General features: G+C 48.9%; 9 protein-coding genes across 9 annotated transcripts; 6 read left to right on the top strand and 3 right to left on the bottom strand.

The window, feature by feature from the left end:
* Positions 1-133: 133 nt before the first annotated feature.
* BDW43DRAFT_309536 (serine hydrolase domain-containing protein) lies at positions 134-1,831 on the bottom strand (the record flags this gene model as incomplete). Its single annotated transcript, XM_032046719.1, has 1 exon — positions 134-1,831. One exon carries the CDS (start codon positions 1,829-1,831, stop codon positions 134-136), a length of 1,698 nt encoding a protein of 565 aa, XP_031901999.1.
* Positions 1,832-2,111: 280 nt separating this feature from the next.
* BDW43DRAFT_309535 (uncharacterized protein) lies at positions 2,112-2,474 on the top strand (the record flags this gene model as incomplete). The annotated part of the gene is made up of 2 exons (XM_032046718.1): positions 2,112-2,121; positions 2,176-2,474. The coding sequence occupies 2 exons, from the start codon at positions 2,112-2,114 to the stop codon at positions 2,472-2,474; spliced, it is 309 nt and encodes a 102-aa protein (XP_031901998.1).
* A 3,764-nt stretch (positions 2,475-6,238) lies between these two features.
* BDW43DRAFT_271169 (HECT domain protein) lies at positions 6,239-10,617 on the bottom strand. The gene is made up of 2 exons (XM_032041392.1): positions 10,265-10,617; positions 6,239-10,203 (listed from the first exon to the last, which is right to left on the bottom strand). The coding sequence occupies exons 1-2, from the start codon at positions 10,465-10,467 to the stop codon at positions 6,474-6,476; spliced, it is 3,933 nt and encodes a 1,310-aa protein (XP_031901997.1). The 5' UTR covers positions 10,468-10,617; the 3' UTR covers positions 6,239-6,473.
* A 362-nt stretch (positions 10,618-10,979) lies between these two features.
* On the top strand, positions 10,980-12,676 carry BDW43DRAFT_41580 (putative C2H2 finger domain protein). The gene is made up of 3 exons (XM_032050027.1): positions 10,980-11,185; positions 11,245-12,445; positions 12,496-12,676. Exons 1-3 carry the CDS (start codon positions 11,070-11,072, stop codon positions 12,511-12,513), a joined length of 1,335 nt encoding a protein of 444 aa, XP_031901996.1. The 5' UTR covers positions 10,980-11,069; the 3' UTR covers positions 12,514-12,676.
* On the top strand, positions 12,577-13,345 carry BDW43DRAFT_41618 (uncharacterized protein). Its single transcript, XM_032050029.1, has one exon. It carries the CDS (start codon positions 12,840-12,842, stop codon positions 13,251-13,253), a length of 414 nt encoding a protein of 137 aa, XP_031901995.1. The 5' UTR covers positions 12,577-12,839; the 3' UTR covers positions 13,254-13,345.
* Positions 13,346-13,997: 652 nt separating this feature from the next.
* On the bottom strand, positions 13,998-16,654 carry BDW43DRAFT_41607 (putative DUF21 and CBS domain protein (Mam3)). Its single transcript, XM_032050028.1, has 4 exons — positions 16,256-16,654; positions 15,967-16,180; positions 15,240-15,909; positions 13,998-15,176 (listed from the first exon to the last, which is right to left on the bottom strand). The coding sequence occupies exons 1-4, from the start codon at positions 16,502-16,504 to the stop codon at positions 14,132-14,134; spliced, it is 2,178 nt and encodes a 725-aa protein (XP_031901994.1). The 5' UTR covers positions 16,505-16,654; the 3' UTR covers positions 13,998-14,131.
* A 437-nt stretch (positions 16,655-17,091) lies between these two features.
* BDW43DRAFT_271154 (uncharacterized protein) lies at positions 17,092-19,305 on the top strand. Its single transcript, XM_032041391.1, has one exon. The coding sequence runs from the start codon at positions 17,475-17,477 to the stop codon at positions 19,290-19,292; it is 1,818 nt and encodes a 605-aa protein (XP_031901993.1). The 5' UTR covers positions 17,092-17,474; the 3' UTR covers positions 19,293-19,305.
* Positions 19,306-20,151: 846 nt separating this feature from the next.
* On the top strand, positions 20,152-20,877 carry BDW43DRAFT_309530 (acyl-CoA N-acyltransferase; the record flags this gene model as incomplete). Its single annotated transcript, XM_032046717.1, has 3 exons — positions 20,152-20,298; positions 20,353-20,802; positions 20,863-20,877. The coding sequence occupies 3 exons, from the start codon at positions 20,152-20,154 to the stop codon at positions 20,875-20,877; spliced, it is 612 nt and encodes a 203-aa protein (XP_031901992.1).
* Positions 20,878-21,302: 425 nt separating this feature from the next.
* BDW43DRAFT_271152 (uncharacterized protein) lies at positions 21,303-22,816 on the top strand. The gene has a single exon (XM_032041390.1). It carries the CDS (start codon positions 21,814-21,816, stop codon positions 22,222-22,224), a length of 411 nt encoding a protein of 136 aa, XP_031901991.1. The 5' UTR covers positions 21,303-21,813; the 3' UTR covers positions 22,225-22,816.
* The last annotated feature ends 93 nt before the right edge of the window (positions 22,817-22,909 follow it).

Here is a 22,909-nt window from a genome sequence, read left to right as displayed (position 1 = left end):
CGCCCGTTTCTCCCTTTTTGGCCTCTTACTTGTATAGCCGTGACTAAAGGCTTTTAGTCAATTGTTATCATGCTTCTTGACTTGCCGAACGATATTCTGTTCTTGTACTAATCTCATTATGTTTCATGTTCATTTATGAGTGCTTTCTGATGAGAATGGCTGGCTCTTCGTCCTCATCCCAGAGCCACCGAATGGTTGTTACTTCCCCGGATTCATCCTCGCAGAACTCCAATATGGTCATCCGGTAATCACACCAAAGTGGGTACATCGTCAGCAAGTGATCCTCGTGGGACTGAGGGAAAAAGCTATATGTATCTTTTCTATAGAATTCCAAGTCACAAATTGAAGCTGTACGTCGGTTGAACACTACCGCCAAAGACAGGTCAGGTTCTGGTTCCTTCTCGTTAGACCTTGCAATGGGTCTCGGAACAATGCTCAAGACAAAGGTGTCATCAAATCCATAGTAGTCGCCTAGGTATAGCTCTCGATTCCGTTCTTTATCGGCAAGCCTCCTATCTTGTCTCCACGGAGCCGCAAATTTCGACTCATACCACTGACGAGGGATTTCAGCTTCCATCCGGACTAATGGAAGTAAGTCCACGTTAGGCTGAAGGTCAAATAGAGCCTGGATCAGAATTTGTGCCACGAAATCACTTGCGTCGCCACTATGGAGTCCGTTTGAAAGAACCACCACAGCACTCTGGGTCTCAGGGAACGTATAAAGAGCTGCTGTTGAGCCATTCACGACGCCGTTATGGCAGATGGTAACCATCGGACCCGACTGGGTCCCTAAAATGTACTTCAGATGTTCCTTCCTTTTGCGTGTATCGGTGTTACAGCTAAGCATGCCTATCGAAGAGGATGGCATCTCAACCCTCAGCCAACCCATGCAGTATGCTGTTTCGTTTTGGAACGAGTCATCTACTGGTCTAGTCCAGTACGCTTGGCGGATCTTCCTCATTTGTTTCAACGGATATCCTTTTGAGATTGCTTTGTCATGCTCCTGGCCCGTTTCTTCCTGCTTTTCAGCTTCCAGAACTGCTTTTGACCAGACCAGCATGTCGTTGACACTGCTGCGCATCCCCATGGCTGCTAATAAGGGCGTATGATCATCACATGGCCAAGATTCGGAGGGAATCTTGTAGTATTCTCCAACGCTCGGACATACGTAAGGGTATGCGATGTTATCATTCTTTCTCGTGCCATTACTCGAAATAGCCGTATGATGCATTCCGAGAGGCGTCAAGATATGCTCCTGGATATAATCCGCATAGCTCTGTCCACTCACAATTTCAACCACCTTTGCAATCAACCCATATGTATAGTTGTTGTACATCCACCAACGGTTGAATCGTTGACCCTCCTGGTTGGATGTTGGCAGGGAATTCAACAAGCGAATGAAGTCCTTCTCGTCACTAAGAATTGTCGCCCTTGGCCCTAAGGAAAGTAACGTTGGGGCAGCAAGGCCTGTAGAGTGCCGTAGAGCATCAATAATGTCTGCTTTAGGCCCAATATTTGGATCATCTTTGGGATTGAACTCGGGAATGTATTTCTGTATCGGATCGAGCCATGACAGTGCCCCCCCGTCGACAAGCTTCCCCACTGCCGCTGACAAGAATGACTTTGATAGTGACCCAATCATGTACATCGTGTCTGGGTTCGCCGGAAGTTGCCCCTCTACGTCACGATAGCCAATGCTCTGCCGCTTTATTACTTGGCCGTGGTGCAATATGCCCCATGAAAGGGAAGGAACGCCACATATCTCCTGCACTTCTTTGACGACCAGCTGTGCCCGGGTTAGTCTTGAAAGGAGTGGTTCATCGTTGTCCATGTTGGAAAGACGCTTCGTGTGACCTCTTCTCTTTCTGTCCTTCTTCAGCATGAATCGCTCCTACTTGTCCTAGAAGAACAAAGCGACAAGAGCAATGAATGGATAAGCTTATTATAAAAGAAGGGGCTCCAAGTTACGTCGGGCAGTGAATCTTTCTCTCTTTATTCACTCACTTTATAAGTATCCGGTCTTGATCTCCTGCTATCCATTAGAAGTGTTCCAGCTACTAATATCTATCAAAACACTGCCACTCAAAGTGAACCGACCTGTTCTTCCAAAAATGGCTATAGGTAATCTTCCCCAAGACAGACTAGGCCATCACTGTGCTTCTAACAGTATTTAAGTTGATATTTCCGGTATTCCCAAGGCCGAACTGCTTGAAGAGCTACTGAAAGCAACTAAAGTCGCCTCCTTTTTCGCGTCTAGCGGGATACCTCCTCCAGAACTGGATATGAAAGCGGCTATGGATGAATACGAGAGATGTGCAGAACGGGGCCTGGGGCTCGATTACGTTTTGGGACGCGTGATGAAATGCGATCTGAGTGGGGACACTGCTGATACCTGGGGATATGATCGTGACAATGGCGAGGGCAGGTTCGCGGAGGTTGTGAAGGAGCTGCGCAAGACGTATCCACCTGTCTAGGAAGATGAACGCCTGGCGGCTCAAGGAGTTGCCGGTTCGGTCGGCAAGAGAAGAGAGGATAAATGTTTGAACGAGTCTGTGAGGGGAGGGAAGGAAGCCATCGACTTCAACTGTGCTCCGTCGGCCTCGACCTAATTTATTCTTAGCTGCATGGACTAAATCTTAGCTGCATGCGCAGTGACCCTAAACCAACTAAGGCGGACTGCATGTGTTATGACCTTCGTTTGATAGAGCAATTTACTACTGCAGTTTAGTGCTTGGATTGGGAATTTTCATGGACATTAAACATAGCATTCTTACCATGTGCGTAGTTCATAGCAGGATCGTTTGTGAACGCATTGTTGGCATGTAAATCAATGCTAACTGACAGGCCGCGGAGCAAAACCGCCTCAATCAATCCCTTCGTCTATTCCGTCTAGTTCAAAACAGTAAAGTTATATAATTGTACTTTAATCTATCGGATGATTTGTATTTCTTTTATTTTTCCCTTGGCATTGTCCCCTCACTTATCCTCACCGCAGCGCAACCCCCATATGCTTGAATTGAGGGATCCTTCGCTTTCCCACTCGACCGAAAACCAACGTCAGCTAATAATAGAGTCATCCCAGCATCTTCCTCTTTGATGTTGTCGTGATCTCCTGAATCGAAGGTCTCACCATGGATGTGGGACGCTGGCAAGTCGCAACCGGACACACACCGAGCAAGCGTGACTAGGGTTGACTTGTTCAGGTAGGGCTTAAGGATGGGCTAGAACTTGGACTTGCTCACTTTGTCATCTATACTGGTATTTCCTGTGCGTTTCGCGTTTAGATATGATACAATAAAATGGAAGTATAGATACCGGCGAGCGGGGCGATTGTCCGTTCTGAGCTGAAGCTCTTTGCGTCTATATCCTACAACAACAGGCAAAGCTCATTCGGTCGCCATAATCTTCAAGTTAGCTCCTCTGTAGTCGGACAATAACGCGATTCGGTTTTATAGGGCCTATCCAAACCATACTCCTACGTTTAGTTTCGTTAGTCAGCACATATAGCTATTGTGTTGGCGCTGTAAGCGCCCCGGGCACTGGCATAGCGACAATGGTATCCTTATCCAACTGACCCTTACTTAGTTAATTGTTGCAGCTAGCGTAATCCCTACAAGGAACGACCCGAATTAGCCAGACTCCTCCACTCTACAAGAAAACATATAGAAGCACTCTTACCGTTTCGCGGATCGGAGGGTACTACCTCTCTGACTCCAAAGAGGTGCGATATCTCCTCGCTCGGCAGGCTCTGGGTACAAGATGGGGGGCGGCTTTGACTTTACGCGAGAACAGCCACTTTCCCAGAATATGACACCAGGTGTAGTCCGCGCAGTCCGGGTCATAAGTACCATAATACTCCGCGACATCTTTTCGAAACCGGGACTGGTCAAATTTGTGGAAGCGTTGTCTCCCAGTCATCCCCCCTCCTGTTTGCCCGGTCTTGAATTAATCCCGTTTTCCCTTTGCCACCTCTCATATATCAACCGTCCGTGTGTCCGATTGATGGATATAATCAGAACAAGCTGGACCACAGCACCGGTTTAACTCGATCCATAATTTCGCCTCTGATTGAAGATATTGCAACGACTCATTTATTCTAACCTCAATCACGAAAGTGGGTAGATCGCCAAGATCGTCTTGATTCCAGAAGGATAGCAGTCGAGTTCCTTTATAGCATCCGGCTACCGGTTCCCGCTGTGTTCGACCAAACCCATAAAGTTGTCTTCGCCTGATTCTAACCTCCACTACCTTCTCGGCAAATAATAGTGTGAAAAGTACAGAACAGGCTTCGTGGTAATACCCAACAAGCGTGACTATCAGGGTTTCTTCGACATAATCATATGAGCAGAACCGTCCATTCAGAGGACTGGCTGTAATGGACTCGACATCGGGTTGACTGATATTATAGAGAAACGGCTCCAACTGCTCTGCGAGCCCATTACTGGTGATCAACTCGGCAGATTTTATCTCGTCCCAATCTGTCGCTAAAATACCGAACCTAATCTAAGTCAGCCTCTATAGCAGCTACCCTTGTCTCTGGATATTTGGAGGCGGTTGAAAGCTGGGAGAACCGGTGTGTAGCGATAGCTAGCTGTTTATTCTAACGCTTGAGCTCGGCTTGCCCGTTTGTCGGAATCGGTGAGGATACCCCTTACGGGTATGGCCGGGCAATAGAACACTCTTTTTTTTATTCAAAAGCATGGAATTCTTAAAAAGAAGGCCAAGGAAACGAGGAGAGAACTTAGAGGAGGGGCGTTGGTAAGAGCACAAGGACATGAGGGTCACACTCTGTAGAAGATATCGTAATAGAACGGTACCTGACAATCAGGAAATGACAGGCTTGAGGATTCTAAAGAACTATCAAGAAGGCGTATCTAAGTGGGAATCATGAGCGCTTTCATATGTGGCCTGGTTACCAAAGAGTTCAACATTCCACTAGAACCTATAAATCCCCTATTCACCAGGTATATGTCCGCTGCCTGCGATACTAGCTATTTTTCATAGGCATATTCAATACTTTCAGAAATCCGAACAGTGATTTGCTTTTAGTCCTTCGCGCACTGCGAATTTCCAGAGAGGTAGAGACGTAAGCTAGAAAGCGAAGTCCGTCCCTATAAGGGCACGAACTAGGTACGTATTCCCAGAGTGTGCTAATCAAATCATGGCTCGATTGGAGCCTGTGCACGTTCGGCGAGATAGCGTGGTAGACAACCTATATGGTGGCCTGAGTACTCAGTTCCGTCTGCTTCTTTATGCTTGTGCAGGAACCTCAATTCGCATCTGTCAATAATTATCAAGAAAAGATGTAAGGTAGACAAAAGCCCAGGAAATGAGGAGAATGAACATCCCAAGTTGTTAGGCCGTGAGGGGGATATGCAGAGATCGGCCCATTAGGGTTTGCCTCGGTGAGGGGTTCCAACCTAGGGCATCGAATAGAGTCCGAGCGATTTACACCGTTCACTTGCTAAAGCATAACCCCCTCATTATATGGGAGCTACAGCAAGATAATGCACAATCTGAATATTGGATTTACGCCGATAATATAGGAGAGCGATCCATGCGCGGAGTGATCGGCGCATTCAACCAGTGGGTTACCAGGTGACCCCTCACCCTAAATGTGATGTTGCAATCGGAGCGATGTTGTAGACCATCGGAGGATTATTAATGTCACCGCTAGGGTGGTTGCTTCGGAAGATAAATACCAGTCAGTCTCCCTAGGTCGTAGATCCAATACAAGAATTGATCAGGAAACAGTTACTACGTACTCGAAGAGTAAGTATACTGATCAAGACCTCCTACATCGTCGTTCTACTAAATCAAGGATCTATAGACAGCCTAGTCTTATACACAACCCGTAATTACTAGGCGCATACCACGAGTGAATAAAGTAAGACAATGCCGTCAAATGCGCCCTCCTTGCCAGTTCAATTTTTAACGAGTTATCCAGGATGACAGCTGCTGGTCTTGGTAGTGCTACTGCTGGTGATGCTGGTCCCAAGGGAGGTGGTGGTCAGCCTAAGGGCAAGTAAATAGTCAATCAAGCCTGTTGTTCTGTCTGCTATATAGAATTGACATTGGACTAAGACATCATATGGCCCATCCTTATCTCATACGGTACACTGAATGTGCGAATATCTATTTTCATCTAGACCTAACCCACCAACAAACATATCGCACCGCTGACATGAGAGTGGCCTGAGAGCCAACAGAGGTTAGATTATCATATGTCGCCAACATTGGCGATTTATTCACTTATGAATACTATATACTGTAAAAACATATAGAGTAGGGGTATTGTGTACTTGGTATGTAGAACGATATACGATGCTAATCCCAAAATGAGTCCCATATCACGCAACGCCAAATCCCCGAGCGTTCTCCAAAGCCTTGTTGAGCTTGTCTTCCAAGACACTTTTTGATGAATACTCCGGCAAAAGAAGCCGGCCAAAACAGGTTAAACTGGTAGGAAGGCGCTAGAAACAATCAGCATGGCACTCGTACAATATGTCCGGCAAGGGAGGTACACTTACAGCATCACCCACTCCGTTCTTTTGAATAACAAACATGATGCTCGCAATCCCATTGACCGGAACCCGATCGCTGGCAGTTACAAACTCCAAGAGCTGCGCCTTCTTCTCCGCAGGAAACCGCCGTGCGATGCTCCAGAAATCCCGGATCACGCGATGGCCTGGACCAAAACCTCCTTCGTAACGCGCATGGCGTTCTAGCTCATCCATATCAATCTCTTGGATTCCTTCTACCACCGTCTTCAACGCCTCTGGCGTAAATATGGACAAGGCCGATCGATCCAAACAAGTATAAAACCCCTGTGCAAACGCGTCGAACTGGGGTCGCGTCGACTTATCCGTCAGCCAAAAGATGTAATCTCGTACAAATTGAGATCTATTCTGGTTCGTGACAAGCGTCGACTCTTCAGCCGGTGGCGTAGGCGACTGCATCACAACTGAACCATCCAGTGACTTCGCCATATCCCCGAACGATTCCGTGGCCTCTGCACCCATAGACGATGGAGGACTTAGATTGACACGATCAGTGTAACGGCGGACTTCTGACCAAGGCGGGGAACCGAGGGACCGATTCCCCCCTCCCGAGCGTGCCAACACGGAAGGAAGTGGCCAGGGGGCATCTTTGTCGACCTTCTGCATGTCTACCGTCTCAATGGTCCCAAAGGCCTCGAAGCTGAATTCATATGTGCGCATGAACACATCTTCCACGTCGCCATCGTCCCACGCCAAAAGTTGATCGAGACCCTTGGCAAGTTCAGGCCAACCGTCCCGGATATCATCGAGGTGCTTCACTTTGAGCCCTAGAAGTTTGCGGTAGAGTGCAGTTGGAAAATTGACAGGCAGAGTAAGGCCGTTGTAAACCGCAAGGGACATCAACAGCCCGAGAAGCTCATACTTGTAAAGGGGCTCCAACGAGCACGGCTGGAACCAGGAGATTCGTGTGCGGCTATCCATTGTGAACATACCGTATGACTGATCTAGTGCCTCTGCCATAAGGACTCGGAAGAACTCCTGCTGGACACCGCCGTGATCAAGCCCCTCTTCACCTTCATCCATTCCCATTTGTACTTTCAACGGCCGCATGAGCTCTCGTCTTTCGCGCCGCCACAACTGATTCAGGGCATCGGTGAGGATGTTATCCCGTCGGACCACAAGAACTAGATATGTAGTCATAGAAGTCTTGAGCCGAGCTAGCATGCCTACATCATCCTGGATCTGTATTGCTCCAAACGCCGTTTGTGTCACATGTCTCGTGGTGGTCATTGCCGCTTCGTAGAATCTTGACATGGCGGCATAATTGAGAGCGCGGAAGTAGATGACCAAGGCAGAGGGCGGGAAGAGAAAGGGGTATGATAGCAAGTGCAAGGTCTTGTTATTGGGCGATCTACCCATCCATTCAACAGGCATCTCTAGGGGCTCCAACCTTTCCGAGAGGAAAGGTGTGTGGAAGTCTTCTGGAACGAGCCCTAAGCGATCCCGCTCTTTGTACATCAGGGACAATATCTGTACGGCGCCTCCTGTTGCGCTGCCTTTAGACATCTCGGGGCTTCCATCCCATTCTTTGAGCAACAAAGTACGAAGCCATTCAGCGATGATGGCAGCAGTGCACGGTGGTCGCGGTTGATCCTGCCAATCGACATTGGCAGTTACAAAGCTGTGATTGTCACTGAGGTTGTTCATGAGGAAATCTAGAACGCTGTTCTTGGATTTACGCGAAGCATGGCTATAGGGATGTCGCGTCTTCGAAATTTCATGAAATGCCATTCGCGCTGTGAGAGCCCGTACCAAGCGGTCGATTAGTCGCAAAGCGAGGTCATGTTCTAGTGCGTCAGTGACATCCACAATCACTCGTGTATTACGCAGCGGGAGTTTTTGCATTTCCGCATTTGAAGCTACAACTCCGGTCGCGCGCATTTGAAGAATTCCACGCCAGGTAGTTGCATCTATCTCTGGAAGAGAGCTAGCCAAGGCAAAAAGGGCGACGGTCGCAATGTCTGCTGCGAACGAATCAGGAACATGTTCATTGCCTACTGCATCAGATGCTCGACGAATAATTATAGGTGCAGATACAGACGCTCCACTGGCTGAGTTGTATGATGAACGGCGGGATTGTCTGGGGTTCAATAGTTCCTTTGGCGGAACGAACAGCGACTCCATTGCGCTCCACAAACTATGGAAGATCAGTTCCCTAGGACAAATCGTGAACAGCTTGCGTAATGATGGTTGTAGGTGCTGAAGGTTGAGCTTTGAACTAAAACTACTCTGCTTCACCTCACTCGGGCCGGCCGTGCTCTCCCGAAAGGATCGTAGAATCTGCCTTGTGCTGCTCAGTGTATAGAAAACGCTCTGAGCAATAAATGCAAAGACTTCACGTTGTCGAGAAGTTGCAAACCTCCACTCTGAATCGTCGAATGTGCCCGTAGTCTCTATGTAGGCCAATTCATCCTTCCATCGTTCAGCTTCATCATCAGATAGGACCAACATTCTTCCTAGCTCGTCAATAATCTCACTGGTAAGATGGGTAAGAGATTGTATCGTCGACATGTCCTCTCTTTGATGTGTATCATTGTGATTCAGGCTAGGGTCACTGGGGCATTGAGGCTCCGAGCGAGGCTGATCATTGTTATCGTTGACTGGGAGGTTTTCGTCGTCAGGAACATGGACCCCATTCAAGAGCTTTGTGCCGTCCCAGGAAACACGTCTCTCTTTTTTCACCTGCTCATGCATGTCTCCATTCCTTCCCCGATGCTTCTGTGGACGATGTCTTAAAGAGGGAGGAGAAGGTATGTTGACGAGCCCATCTGTACTTGCATGTGTATTGATTGAGAGCTTCCTGGCAGGCTTTAGTTCTGGGTAGGCCTTCTCGTCGATGCTCGAGCGTGGACTTTGCCGTCGCTGATCTACCTCAGCGAGCGATAGCCGTTTAATTTGCTGGTTCGGTAATCTCAACTCAACTGCAGCTGCTGGATTGCCCAGGTGCCGTGACGAAGGTGTATGTGGATTACTCCCAATGAAAGCGTCATGCTGAGATGTATGTTCCCTCCCTTGGCAGTGCTCGTCTGCGTCGGAAGGCGATCTGGCATGTCCACTACTCGGTTTTGAAGATCGAGAACTGGATCGAGAGTATGAATAATCGGAATCTGCTCCAAACACACTTGGCGAACGTCGCAAAGGTAGCCATTCAATCATTCTCAGGGATAAAGTATCAAACAGGTTTTGCGTGAAGGACTTTGGATCCTTCAATGGTTGGGTCGGCTGGTCTTCGTTGGCCGGTATACATTCGGATTGACTAGAGATCGGATCCCGTTTCGCAGCATCCCAAGGATCATCATGTCCATCTGACGCAGTTTGTGCCGCTGAAGGTACATCAATAGCGCCTTGATCCACTACCGATAATCCACCACGGTCCTTCCTTGAGTCGTTTTTAGAAGCACGGTTCCGACGTTTGGATCGCTGATGATAATCCTGTAAAGAGAAATCGGGTGGAACTCGGGCGGCATTACGACAAAGACCACTCTCCGCGTTATCCACGCTAGCCAGGTAGCAAGCCAGTGTCCGGGCACTCAACTCGGTATACCGACGAAAGGGGCCATCCGACGCTCTCCTTCGATAGCTCGCGCAGGTTGGGGTTGGGCAGTTTGGATCCTGACATCCGTGCAAAAGTTGGTTTTTGTACCTTGGGAGCCAACTACGTCAGCCGCCCATCCAAGTCAGACATTCTCCCCATAGATACTAACCTGCGAACCAGAAGGTTGAATTGTCGCCGTCGCTCATCCCTATACCATAGCAATACCTGCCCGGGATCCGATACATCGACCGTATTCTGCGTGATAAGTTCGGGCGCGTTTGGCGGGAGCTTCGACCGATGAAATTGGTGTCTATCCGTGCCACAATGCGAAACTTCATAAGAGTTCACGGAAGCTCCGCGGAGCCTAGTCATCTTTGCAGGTCGAGGAGCATGCCTGAACCCCCAACCAGGAAGGTTTGACTAAAAATGTGTGTCTTTAGTTGTATCGATCGGTCAGCGAATCCAGAGGGGCCTGGATGATGATAGCCTACCCTTTCCACGTTGATATCATCCGGATTGAGATACAAGCCTCAGGCGCCAAGCCTGTCAGGCGGCTGACCAAAAGAGATATGGAAGAAGTGATGATCCGCCCGAATGGTCCCTATTCCAAAACCGGCTTAGAGGATGAGCACGTGCGACTTAACGTCATGGTCTCTAAAAGCGGCAACAGGCAATGATTTTCAATGTGTGGCACCTTTATCGGCAACATTGATTAGCCCGATCTTTTCTGTCGAGGGGCAATATTGCGCCGACACTCTCTCTCTCTTTCTTACTACTTCCGTCACATTTCTAATCCAGTCCCAAACAATAGGTTTGGTAACAACTTCATTTGTTTTTGATATTCTATTCTCTTTAAACGATCAAATACCCTTGCGCGATATATCTATATCGCACAACTGATCGGCTTTTTTGACGATTTGTGTTTTTTGTGATACCCGACTTATTTTTGTCCGTACAACAACCCACAAGCAACCATGGCGTCTGTCGATCCAAATGTACCAACGACTACCTTGCCGTATACGTGCAACACTTGCCTCGTTGCTTTCCGTGGCAGCGATGCTCAGCGGGATCATATGCGCAAGGACTGGCAGTGAGTTTGTCAGCAAATATGCGACTCCGAATGAATTACTAATGTTCGTCCGCCTTCAGTCTCTACAACATGAAACGTCGTATCGCTTCTCTGCCCCCAGTGTCCCAGGAGGTTTTCAACGACAAAGTCCTTGCTGCCAAGGCCTCGACCAGTGCTGCCGCCGCCAAAGCGTCCTTTGAGAAGACCTGTGTCGCCTGTCAGAAGACATTTTTCAGCGAGAATTCATACCAAAACCATGTGAAGAGCTCGAAGCATAGGGCCCGCGAGGCGCAGATGCTCAGAGAGAGTGCGGATGATGCGTCATCCGTCATGAGTTCCACCTTCTCTCTGGGTGAGCCAGTGAACAAACCTCGCGAGCGGACAGAGGTGTCCAAGGTTACCGAAGGTCTGAAGAACGCTACCATTAACGAAGCCGATGAAGACGAGGAAATGGAAGAGCAGGGATTTTCCCCCTCTCGTTGCCTTTTCTGCAATGAGAAATTTTCCGACCTTCAACAGAACGCTGAGCACATGCTCAAGAGTCACGGCATGTTCATACCAGAGAGGGATTATCTTGTCGACCTCGAAGGTCTCCTCCACTACCTGTATCGGAAGATCAACGAGAACAGTGAATGCTTATACTGCCACGCCGTCCGGAACAATCCTGAGGGCACTCGTACTCACATGCGCGACAAGGGCCACTGTATGATTGCATTCGAAACTGAAGATGAGCAAGTCGAAATTGGACAGTACTATGACTTCCGCAGCACTTACTCAGATGGTGAGGATGAGGATGAGGATGACTCAATTGTGGAGGATGGTGGTGTTAAGGTTGACGGTGATGATGAGGGATGGGAAACCGAAACTGACGCATCGTCTATGGATGAGGATGAGGATATGGTGCTCAACGACCGAAAGGGAGAAGTTTACGCGACAGAGTTTGAATTGCACCTGCCCTCCGGTCGCACCGCAGGTCACCGATCACTCGCCAAATACTTCCGCCAGAACTTGCGTAACTACCCTACGGCAGAAGAACGGGCGGCACGTCAATTGGCTATTGAGAATGGTGAGATCGAGGAGGAGAAGCTGCCTAGGGGCCGCAACCTCAACCGGGCTGTTGTCAGCCGCGGCAATGGTGGTATGGGCATGATTGGTGCCACAGACAGCCAGAAACGGTTCGCTGCTGAGGTCGAACGTAAAGACCGGACTCGTGCCCAGAGACAAGAGAAGCGGTACACAGCCCTGGTTAACCGGGCTGCCAACAACCAGAAACACTTCCGGGTAGGTACCAACCCTTTGTTTACCCCGAGCCAAGCTAACATATTCTCTAGGATCCTCTCCTGCAGTAGACTCCAGTCCCTGGTTTGTTAGTGTGCATGTGGATATTATCTGGCAGGTTCACGGCGTTAATGGCTGAATGACATGTAGATACTCATGGCAAGATAAAAGCTGGACATCAATATCAAGAACAAGACGCACTTACCCAAGGTACACCAGTACCCTCTACGCAACTGGCTTAAGAAACACTATACCTATTCCATCACATGGTCTAAATATACTTTTGACCGGTTCATTTCAATTCACCTCAACCCAAACCATACATCATGAAACCCATACCCATATCCATACCCATATCCAACAATCCCCACCATAAAACCAAATCCCTCCAAAAATAATGTCGCCCCATCCATCTTATCCCCTCCACGAACCCCACGCCACCCTCAGCCTCCCCCATTACTGCTCCCACTGTGACCGTGAAGTCTCCTCGAAAGAAGCCTTAACCATCCACACCTCCCTCAATTTAAATCGCGCCCACTGGTGCACACGCTGCTCCCGCGCATTCCCCTCCCAAACGGCAAAAGCAGCACACACGAACCGCTCCCCAGCCCACCACCACACATGCACACACTGCCCAGACGCGGACTTCCAGACAGAAAAGGATCTAAATTCGCACCTCGGTAACACCGACCACGCATGTCAAATCTGCAAGAAGGTTGTACCAACCACAGAGGCTCTTAATATCCATCCATGTTCTCGACGCGCATCTCTCGTGCGAGGTGTGCGGGCAATTATTCCTGGACATGAATAGTTTGGAAATGGTATGTTTTACTACCCTTCTACCTAGGTACATACGTACATGCCTTACCGGTCTCTTTTCCTGTCTTGACTGGTTTATTCTGTATAGTCGGTTCTATTTATCTAGGGTAGTTTAGTTTCCAAAGAACCCAGGCTGAAACCAATTCTAGCATAGATACAGCCACCAAGAGCGCAGCTTAGAGTGCTTTGGTTGCTCGATAAGCTTCGGGAATTACTCTAGTATGATTGCGCATCTGGAGTCGGGGTCTTGTGATTGCTGTATCACGGTTGAGATGATCAAGGTCATTGTACTGGAGTTTTCGCTCAGAAGCGGGCACACAATGCTCCATCAGACAATGGACAGGTATTTCTATCCGACCTGTTCCAAGAGGTGTGGTTCTCTTTCGGCTTTGTGTCAACATGCTGAGCGGGCCCCTAAGTGCAAGCATTTGATCGGTGATACAGGTGCCTTGGTCGAGCTGATGGGGTTTTTGAATCGTTCCATGTGGCTTCATGTGGGCCATGGCTTGTCTAGAGTAGTTTTGTTGGTTACCATTTATTTGTACATTTGAACCCTGCGGGTGTGGAATGATCCTTATTGTCATATCGAATGTTACAGTCATTGCAATCGTTGCAAGTCAGAAGCACATGAGGTAAAGATAGATTAATTGCGACCTGTGGTGACACAGATGTTTCTGTACGAGGGAGGGGATGAATAATAGCGGATATGAAAAGAATGAACCGGGACGGAAATCAATAGTTTCCTCCGGCATACATAAGAGTAACAGGCAGCTCAATGTGTCTCAATGTGCACTAGTCAACGCTTCTTTTCAAATATAACAAGACATCTCAAAGCAGCTCTGCCCAGCAGAAGATGCCCAAAAGTCAATGTCATTGTGGCAGTAGAGGCGATTCCTCATCTACATGGTTGTCTGACGGCTTCGACGCGTTCCCACGCCTGCGTCGACGACGGCGTTTCTTAGTCCCATCAGCGGGAGCGCCTTCGGACGTGTGACCATTTAGGTCGACTACCTGCCCGTCTTTTCGGACTGGGAATTTGGTTTTCGGTGAGTCGCATCCCTCATTCTCAGAGGAACTAGTGCTGGTTGTGTGGAGAACCACTTTTCGAATTCCATTCACATCAACCACTTGTTCGGTGATACTGCCACTACGAGCAGGGCCTTGGTGCTGGTAGCTGGTTGGCCTGAACTTCTGTGAGTGGGAGCTTTCTGAGTTCACACTGATAGCGGCGCTTCCAGGAGGACGGCGAGGTTCGTCTTGTTCCTCGACCGATTCTGGGATCGAGACGTCCTTCCCAGCTGTCTGAGTCCCGGCGTCGGCGGGTTTAGCACCGGAGATGGTGCCGTACCCTACGCGAACTGCATATACGCCATCTCTCGCATCCAGGCCTGGCTGAACTAGCCCCTCGCTAATACCACCAGGTAAAGCGCCTGACTTGGTACGCAAGGCTTGAGAACCGGACGTACTCTGGCCGGACTCTATATCGGTTTGCCCAGACCGAGTGGGTGAGGCGCTGGCCCGCTTGATCTTCACGTTCTGATACCGAGTCTGACGGGGTCGGCTGGCCAAGTTGGAAGGGCCTAAATGTTTCAAATGCTCGCGAATTTCGTCTGTGGTTCCCCTTTTGGTCACTAAACCATCGGTCGAATCTGAATTCCGGTCGGACTGCGGCATCCGGAGTTGGAAACGCGGCAGTGGCCGTTCCACCGAGCTTCGACGACGAAGATTCGCAGGATCCTTGGGAGCTTGGACGTCGCCATCTACATCGATCAAATTGCCAGTCTTTTGCGGTGGAAGCGTAGGAGGTTCTTCCACAATCTTGCCCTTAGGGACCCGGGGTCTAAGGGGGGCGGGTGTCATGCGCCTTATAGCCTTATGAACATCAATGAAGACATCCGATTCATCGATGATTTCCCTGCGATCACAGTCAACTCAAGTCCATCTTTCCCGGGTGATACCAATGAGATCAGATACATACTCGCCAATCAGCTCCTCGATCACATCTTCCAAGGTAACAACACCCAAGGCACCACGATCTTCACCGGGGTACTCAGACACCAAAACCATGTGGGACTTGCCTTCCTGGAAGAAATTTACAATATCTAAGCAACTTGTCTCAGGACGGGTCTCGGGTAAAGTTGCTAGCGCGAACTCCCGTACTCGTCTACCGTCTTCGGGGTCATATGTTATCAGCATCTTAACCAGAAGCATGCCGATAAAATTCGTAGGATTATCTGGTGCGTGAATCGGAATCCGGGAGTATCCCTGGGAGAGAATTAAATCCATCGTTTCTTCGTCCAGAACAGTATCCGCGGACATGGTGAAAACATCCTCCATTGGAGTCATAATACTACCGACCGGCTTGTCCTTAAGGTCTAGGACGGCACTAATGATAGTGACCTCGTCGGAGTTAAGCTGCTCGCCGGCTTCGCCCAAGGTTTTATGTAGCGTCACCAAGGTTTTCAATCCAGCCTTTTTGTAGATTGTTCCATGATCCTCTCCCAGCAGCTTATCGAGAAGCTTCGCTATGGGCCATGCGACAGGAGCCATAATGTACATGAGAGCCAGGACACAAGGCGCCATCCAAGCACCGATAGGAAGACCGTAACGGACACATATCGACTGGGGGACAACTTCGCCGAAAATGACTGAATATCATGAATGGTCAGCGGGATAAGCCATAGACAAGCGGGGATTATTTGTACCAATCAAGACTGTACTGCCAAGAACAGCCGGCCAGCCGCCCCCCAGTGACCGGTCTAGGACGATGGGGAGGGTTTCATTCGTGATCACATTGCTGAGTAGCAGAGTCACCAGGACCCAATGCTTCCCTCGCTTCAACAGTTTGAGCACACTTGCAGCGTTCTTTCGTTCTGATTCTTCGCCGGAGGTTTGGATGACCTGTAGATAGACCTCATCCTACACATTCAAAGCAATGGGTTAGTGATTTTACTTTCAAGGCTTTCATAGCAGTACTGGAAACGCGAGGCCTACCTGGCCCATCAACGCAATAGTTAAACCAGCAAATGCACCACCGCTCAAAACGAGGAAGGCGGCAACTCCGAGATACAACCATAGGTTCGGATCGCTGGAAGACTTTGGGGTCTCTTCGGAGTAAGCAATATAGGTAGCGGGAGCGGCAGCGACGAGAGGGAGCTCGCCCAATGCCAGCATAAACAATTTTGTAAACCCGAATATTACCGGCCGGATGGCCAGAAAACGAACGGCAGAAGGTGTAGCCATCACCTGTGGGTGAAGATTGGAGACAAAAGAAGAGAGAGAAAAAAAGGAAAAAGGAAACAAGGTGGGCTACTAGAGGGACATATTTAGATGGCGCAAGTTCGGGAAATTGGACTAGAGTTAGTTGATCCGAGTCGCGATCGGGACGTTTCCGACCGATTGGAGACTGACGTCGAGTGGGGAACCCTGAGTGGATAACAACCAGGTAGCTATCAACTGAACGGACTAAGTCTAAAGGATCACTAAAGCAATTGAATGGAGAGATAAGGGTACAGAGGGACGAGACGGATGATCATGTCCCACTTAAGTCTTGACGAAAATCTGTGAGAGCTGTTCTGAGCCACGGACAACACTGTTTGGTGGATTTGAGGAAACTGCAAATGGGGATGCACATTTTTCCGAGGGGCGAGAAGCTAATCCTTTTCTGGAACGAGGTGACCTACAGCGGGCGAACAGGGCCATTGATTGGTCTGTGTGATACTAGCCTGAGTCAGCGTTGCTCTATTAAGCATTGAAGATGGATATTTAAACTACAAATGTCTCCCTGTGGGGTTCCCTCAGACCGCTAGTAAAGGAAGATTTCGTATATCATTTAACCCAATCAATATCCTCACTCTTCTTATGCCTCGCCTGCAGTCGACACGTGACCCCATGCCTTAGTAAAACCACCTGACTCATAGTTAGAGCATTTCCATACCGCTACCTAGACAATCTCAGTATTGCGTAGAGCAATAATCTCCACGGCGGAGAACATCTAGTATACTTCAAACTGCTCGTGTACCTGGTCGAAAATGCAGCACTACAAGTCCCAGACCCCGCAATCCGAAGAGAGTCCAGTTGACGCGATAACCAGCGACGTATTCTCGATAGACGAAGGTGAATATGCCGCCAAAACTTCTAGCCAAACATCAGCGGAAGATTGTTGAAGTTATCAGTGAGACTAATAGGTCCTCCAGTGGGTTACGATCCGTTTATGATGGACTCGCCGTTTCTTTCTAGACTCACCTACCATGACCAACAAATCAACGGACATCTTGCTTCTCCTAATCCAAGAACTCATACTTTAGAGCAACTCACAAACAGTCCTGAGTTCAATACTACCAACTCGCAAGACATTCCTCAATCTGTCTACACAATTTTAGAAGAGCAAGGAACCTCAGGCACTGTAGGGAATATTTATGATCAGCTATTGCTTCAAAGTGATGAATTGAGTACCGGCTACGCTTCAACCAACCCACTATCTCCGAGTCATTTATCAAATGAGTCTTTCCTTGACTCACAAGCTTCTTTACTTATGCCAAACGAAGCAAACAAAAGGTATCCTGGCAGCAGACACAGTTGGCTTCGGCAATCAAGGCCGGAATCGACTGACCTACCTAGCTCAAATGAGAGCCGTAGACTTCCACGAAGGAAAAGCCGGTATTCTCTTCAAAGAACAGGATCAATCGTCGCACCTAGCTCCATACCAAACCCATTCTATGCTCTTGATCCTATGCAACGATGGCAAGAATCACCCCCTGATGATGAGCCAGCATCCATGTCCGCAATCATGAATAGCTTAAAAAGTCTTCAGCCAGAAAGTACACAATGCGGAGGTTTCAACTTTGGATATCCGGTTCCTGTTCAGGGCAATGGGCCATTTAGCGGCTTTCGCCGACCAGCCTCAACCGCGAGCTCACATAGCAGTGTCCCAAGCGTTTCTTCACATCCCTCTACCACTTCAGCTAGATCTGAGGCCTCAAAACGATCGCACGACTCACTGGCATCCTTGAACAAGCGATCTGCCAGCCGAGTGTGCAAAGTCAAAGGCTCCAAACCCTCTCGGAGATTTTGTTGCACGTTTTGTTGCGACCAGTTCCGAACTAAATATGACTGGGCCCGACACGAAAAGTCCATTCACCTGAACCTCGAGAGTTGGACATGTGCACCTCATGGGGCATCTGTGGTCTCTCCAATTACGGGACGGAAACACTGCGCATACTGTAACATGCTAGATCCACGCATAGGACACCTTGACGAACACAATTATCAAGCATGCTTGAGTGGTTCCCGCAACTTTCGCCGCAAGGACCACCTAGTACAGCATCTACGACTCACACACCGCCTGGACACTATGCCTCTTATTGATGATTGGAAAACACCGGCTCCGGAAGTGACATCACGGTGTGGGTTCTGTGACAGAAGGCTGTCATCCTGGGAGGAGCGTGTCGAACACATAGCTAGTCATTTTCGCAAAGGATCGACCATGGATGACTGGCGAGGTGAGCATGACTTTCCACCCGAAATCACTAAGCAGGTCACCAAGGCTTTGCCACCATATTATATCGGCCATAATTCTCGCTGCCTTATTCCTTTCTCGGCAACCAACGCTCATGCAAAAGACCAGCTGGAGCAGATCGCATCGCGAATGGTACGAAATACCATAACTGAAAACATTTCGCCAAATGCAGTAACACAGGGTTCGGCTTCAGTTCAGACTTTTGATAATAATTCATTAGGCTCAATATTCGAAGTTCTGGCGGCACATCTAGGTCGCTACACACGGCAGAAGTTGCAGGAAGGGGTCATCCCTACAGATGAGATGCTTCAGCAGGAATCAAGGCGCTTGGTCTACGATTCTGAAGACCCATGGGATCAGACCATTTTCGATCATCCGGAGTGGCTTGCAGCATTTCGCCGTCAACATATTGAGCAGCGAAAAAACAATTCGGAGGACGCGAAACCAGCTTTGTCCAAGTTCGATAGCCTTTCATTAGGTCAAGCATTACGCATGGATAACGTTGGAACATGAAAGCGCAGGTTTGATAAAGTCGTGTCGAGGAGATACAGGGATATATATACCCGTACAACCCTTCCGGTCTATTTGGCCGTTAGCCCAAAGTACGGGCATCAGTTATATGCTGCCAAATCTGTTGTCAGTGATGATAAAGCCATATCGAAAGTTTCTTGTCTTGGGCCGTCTGGACTCCGCGAGGACACGAGCTGAAGCGGTGTTTGGTGCTTAATACTTGTCAGCCCATACACTCGAGGTTTGATAAAGAAGTTCGAATTCAAGCACCTGCATTCGGGAGATGAAGCATGAGTCGAACGCCGGAACAAACATCCAGTTTTATGGGAGCGTAACTGGAGCAACTAGAAAGGCTGTAGTAATGGTAACTGTCATTGCCTGAAGAAAACTTATAGCGTCCAGCGACAGGTTATACCATATATATATATATATACTCATATTTAACACAACACGGTCAGAAAGCTAATTACGTACTATAAGAATATACAGCTAGCCTCACCCCCTACAAAACGCGCAGCATTATCATCTACAGTCATTGTATACCGTCGTATCTCAATCCATACAGCTCTCTAAACAATCACCACGACCCACTCAACCCCCACTTGCTAACGCAGGGCGTCGGCGTAGGGCGCGGTCCCTTGTCTGTAAGCCCCATCTAATTTGCCAACTCATTCTTCAACACGGACTACAGACCCACTCGCAGGCATGAGCGATTGAGTATACTAACTACTAACTAGTAGTAACTGTATGACTCTTCCACAATCCATAGTATATAAATGGCCTCCCTAATACACAACAATACCTCCCCAGAAGATCTACCGACCTAAAACCAAGCATCACCATAAAATTCAACACAACAATAATGTCGCCAACTCCAACACCCCTCCAAATCCCAGCCCTAGACGGCCTAAACCCCTTCACCCGTCCCCTAACCCCATCCGACATCCAATCCTGCGTAACCGTCGAAAACGCGGCCTTCATCGAACAAGAGCGATGCTCCGAAGAAAAGGTACCTAGACTCTAACCTCACCCCCCTCCCACAAGCCCTAAACTAAGAAACCAGTTCGAATATCGCCTCCACCAAACCCCGGGACTTTGTCTCGGCCTGTTCATTAAACCCAATGAGCACGACACAGAACAACTCATCGCGCATGTCATCGCCAATCGATCATCTTCTAGAACCATCGCTGAGGGGTCGATGCAGATGCCCCCTGACTGGCAGTCTCGCTCGTCTAGTGAAGCAGTCGTGGTAGACGGGGAGGTCATCGGGGATGATCCGCATGGAATGAACGTTGCGGTGCATTCGGTAGGTGTTATGCCCCGGTTTCAGGGGACGGGGGTGGGTAAGAGTCTTCTCAGGGTGTATGTGGAGTATATTAGGAATTCGGGGGTTCGGGGTGAGCGGATAATACTGATCTGTCATGATTATTTGATTCGGTTTTATGAGAGTGCCGGGTTTGAGGTAAGGGGGCCGAGTGAGTGTTTGTTTGCTGGTGGGGGCTGGTTTGATATGGTGAGTTAATTTTTCTTTCTTCCTTAAGGTGGTGTGTGCTATTTGCTAATTGGCGTGTAGGAACTGGTGGTTTGAGGCGCTTTCTGTGTATGTGTTGTGATTGGATATATGTAGGAGACTTCTTGAGGATTTTGGATTGCTTTATTTACTAGGTGTTTTCAATAAACCAGATGGTTAGGGATAGACAAATAGATATATCCACCGTGTTAAGAATGCTGAGTAGTAGTATGAGTGTAGTAGGAATAAGAGCCATCTGGATATATACAATACGACAGTTACTAACTCTACATTGTAGTTCTTTTGTATTGCTGCTCGATGTTATGAACTAAGTAACAGCCATCTCGGAAATAATGTTTCTGCCACCCTTTCTTTCCTTCTTTCTTTCTCTTTGTTCATCGGGGATATATTCACTGGTAACAGAGAGAAAGCCTAGGCAGAAGGCCAAGGCGCGATAGTACGAACTACAACCCATCCTTTGTAGTCAGTCTTAGATAGAAGGATTCCTAAATGTATATGGTAGTTTGAATTCTAGTTAAGAAGTCTAAGAACACAATATATGAAACATTCATCGTTGGTACCTGACAAAGGCCATTTTTCCCGTAGATTCCTTTCGATTAGGACCTATAGCCACGTAGTTGCTGGTTATCCTGAGTTTCAAATTCAGTGCGCTTGAGCGCTAGCAGCAGGATGTAGGATTTGAAGGCCCCCAGAATCGTCCATAGCAACTTCAACCCTATCAATATTCACTGCCTCTGGATATGCCGCCGGTTGAAGCCCCCCTCTTTGCCTCAGTCCCAGCAGGGTTTGCATGCCTTGATATCCCGTTCTGTGATCATCTTCGGGACCATAATCATCTCCGCATATATCGCCAGTAACTGGAAAGTCTTCAGTCCCTGGATCGAGAGTTGGCTCAGCCGTCTGGTCTCCGCCGTGGTGAACTGGAGCATACCGCTGAATTGCCCCTTGTCAACAGTGTGTCGATGTCGATTGTCTCTGCCATTTGTCTGCGGGATGGCGGCCTGTCATGGGCTGTTGCTCCCTGCAGCCTGGTACATCTCCGGTCCGATGAGGGACGCCCACAGGAGCCACAACCAGGCGGTCGCTACCGAGAGGACGAATGAGATCCTCCAGCACCGCCTGTCCCGTTGGGAAGCTTCGCGTAGCGCGCAGGATATCCCCAAATGTCCTTCGAGGAACGTGGGGTCCATCTCCACCGCGCTTGGGCAGTGCCAGGTGACGGTCTCCCAGCAGCAGACCGAAATCGACAACCTCCGCCACCAGCTCGGCCAAGCCAAGCAAGGGCTCGTGTGGCCCTCCGAGCAGGTGGCCCAGGAGGGCGTTCAGAAGCTACAGGAGGCTCTGAGTAATGAGAAAAGGGCGTGGACGGAGGATAGCCTCTGCTGGGGCAAAAAAGGTGCGTGAGTTGGAGGATGAGTGCCAAAAGCTCCGTATCTCGCTGTCCAACACCGCGGCGTTGACGCCTATGCGCTGTCCGGGTAACAGGCGTCCGCCGACCATCCCCTGATCTCCTACAGGGACTTGTGCTCCCCCCTTCGGGGGTTACTCGGACAGAGTTTCTGGGTCAGGGGTCATTACTCATCCTGTCCCTCTAGTGTTCGGTGATCGCTCGCAGTGGGTGAAAATCCCAGACCATTATAACTTTCCTTGCGACCCATGGGGACGAGGACGCGGCGGGGTTCCCGAATTTTGGGGAACACACGGTTGTGCGCTTGGATATAACGATCCCATCCTCCTCGACGTGACATAATCTCAGTGCGTTGTGGTGGTGGGTCTGGGGCCCCCTTCCGAGGGACAAACACACGCTACATCGATAAACATCATCATATTTTCACCTCGAGGGTTTGTGGAAGGTGGCCAGTGCGGTGTCGGGTTGTGGGCTTTATGGGGCTTCTGCGGGACGGCCACCCTTTTAAGGCACTTCCGCAGTCCCTCGTCCAGTCAAGTGGTTTGAAAGACCGGAGATAATTAAAAGCAGAAAAGAAAAAGACGAAAATCAACGAAACATCAAAACAATCAAAACAATCAAAAGATGAAAAACCAAGAAAAAAAGAAGGAAAATCGTACAAAAAGATGTTTCCTATTTGCT

This window comes from Aspergillus alliaceus (genome assembly GCF_009176365.1).
Source record: "Aspergillus alliaceus strain CBS 536.65 unplaced genomic scaffold BDW43scaffold_13, whole genome shotgun sequence".
Classification (NCBI taxonomy): Eukaryota; Fungi; Ascomycota; class Eurotiomycetes; order Eurotiales; family Aspergillaceae; genus Aspergillus; species Aspergillus alliaceus.
The sequence above is the reverse complement of the archived record's forward strand: the minus strand, read 5'-3'. Positions and strand labels throughout refer to the sequence as shown.

Bases quoted from the DNA above. Each gene is read 5' to 3' on its own strand.
- BDW43DRAFT_271152 (XM_032041390.1), top strand. From the start codon at position 21,814: ATGGCGGCCTGTCATGGGCTGTTGCTCCCTGCAGCCTGGTACATCTCC.
- BDW43DRAFT_271169 (XM_032041392.1), bottom strand. From the start codon at position 10,467: ATGACTAGGCTCCGCGGAGCTTCCGTGAACTCTTATGAAGTTTCGCAT. The intron at 10,204-10,264 runs GTTAGTATCTAT...TTGGCTCCCAAG, and splicing joins TTCAACCTTCTGGTTCGCAG to GTACAAAAACCAACTTTTGC.
- BDW43DRAFT_41580 (XM_032050027.1), top strand. From the start codon at position 11,070: ATGGCGTCTGTCGATCCAAATGTACCAACGACTACCTTGCCGTATACG. The intron at 11,186-11,244 runs GTGAGTTTGTCA...GTCCGCCTTCAG, and splicing joins CATATGCGCAAGGACTGGCA to TCTCTACAACATGAAACGTC.
- BDW43DRAFT_271154 (XM_032041391.1), top strand. From the start codon at position 17,475: ATGATGGACTCGCCGTTTCTTTCTAGACTCACCTACCATGACCAACAA.
- BDW43DRAFT_41607 (XM_032050028.1), bottom strand. From the start codon at position 16,504: ATGGCTACACCTTCTGCCGTTCGTTTTCTGGCCATCCGGCCGGTAATA. The intron at 16,181-16,255 runs GTAGGCCTCGCG...TTGAATGTGTAG, and splicing joins CTATTGCGTTGATGGGCCAG to GATGAGGTCTATCTACAGGT. The intron at 15,177-15,239 runs GTATGTATCTGA...CTGTGATCGCAG, and splicing joins ATCGAGGAGCTGATTGGCGA to GGAAATCATCGATGAATCGG.
- BDW43DRAFT_41618 (XM_032050029.1), top strand. From the start codon at position 12,840: ATGTCGCCCCATCCATCTTATCCCCTCCACGAACCCCACGCCACCCTC.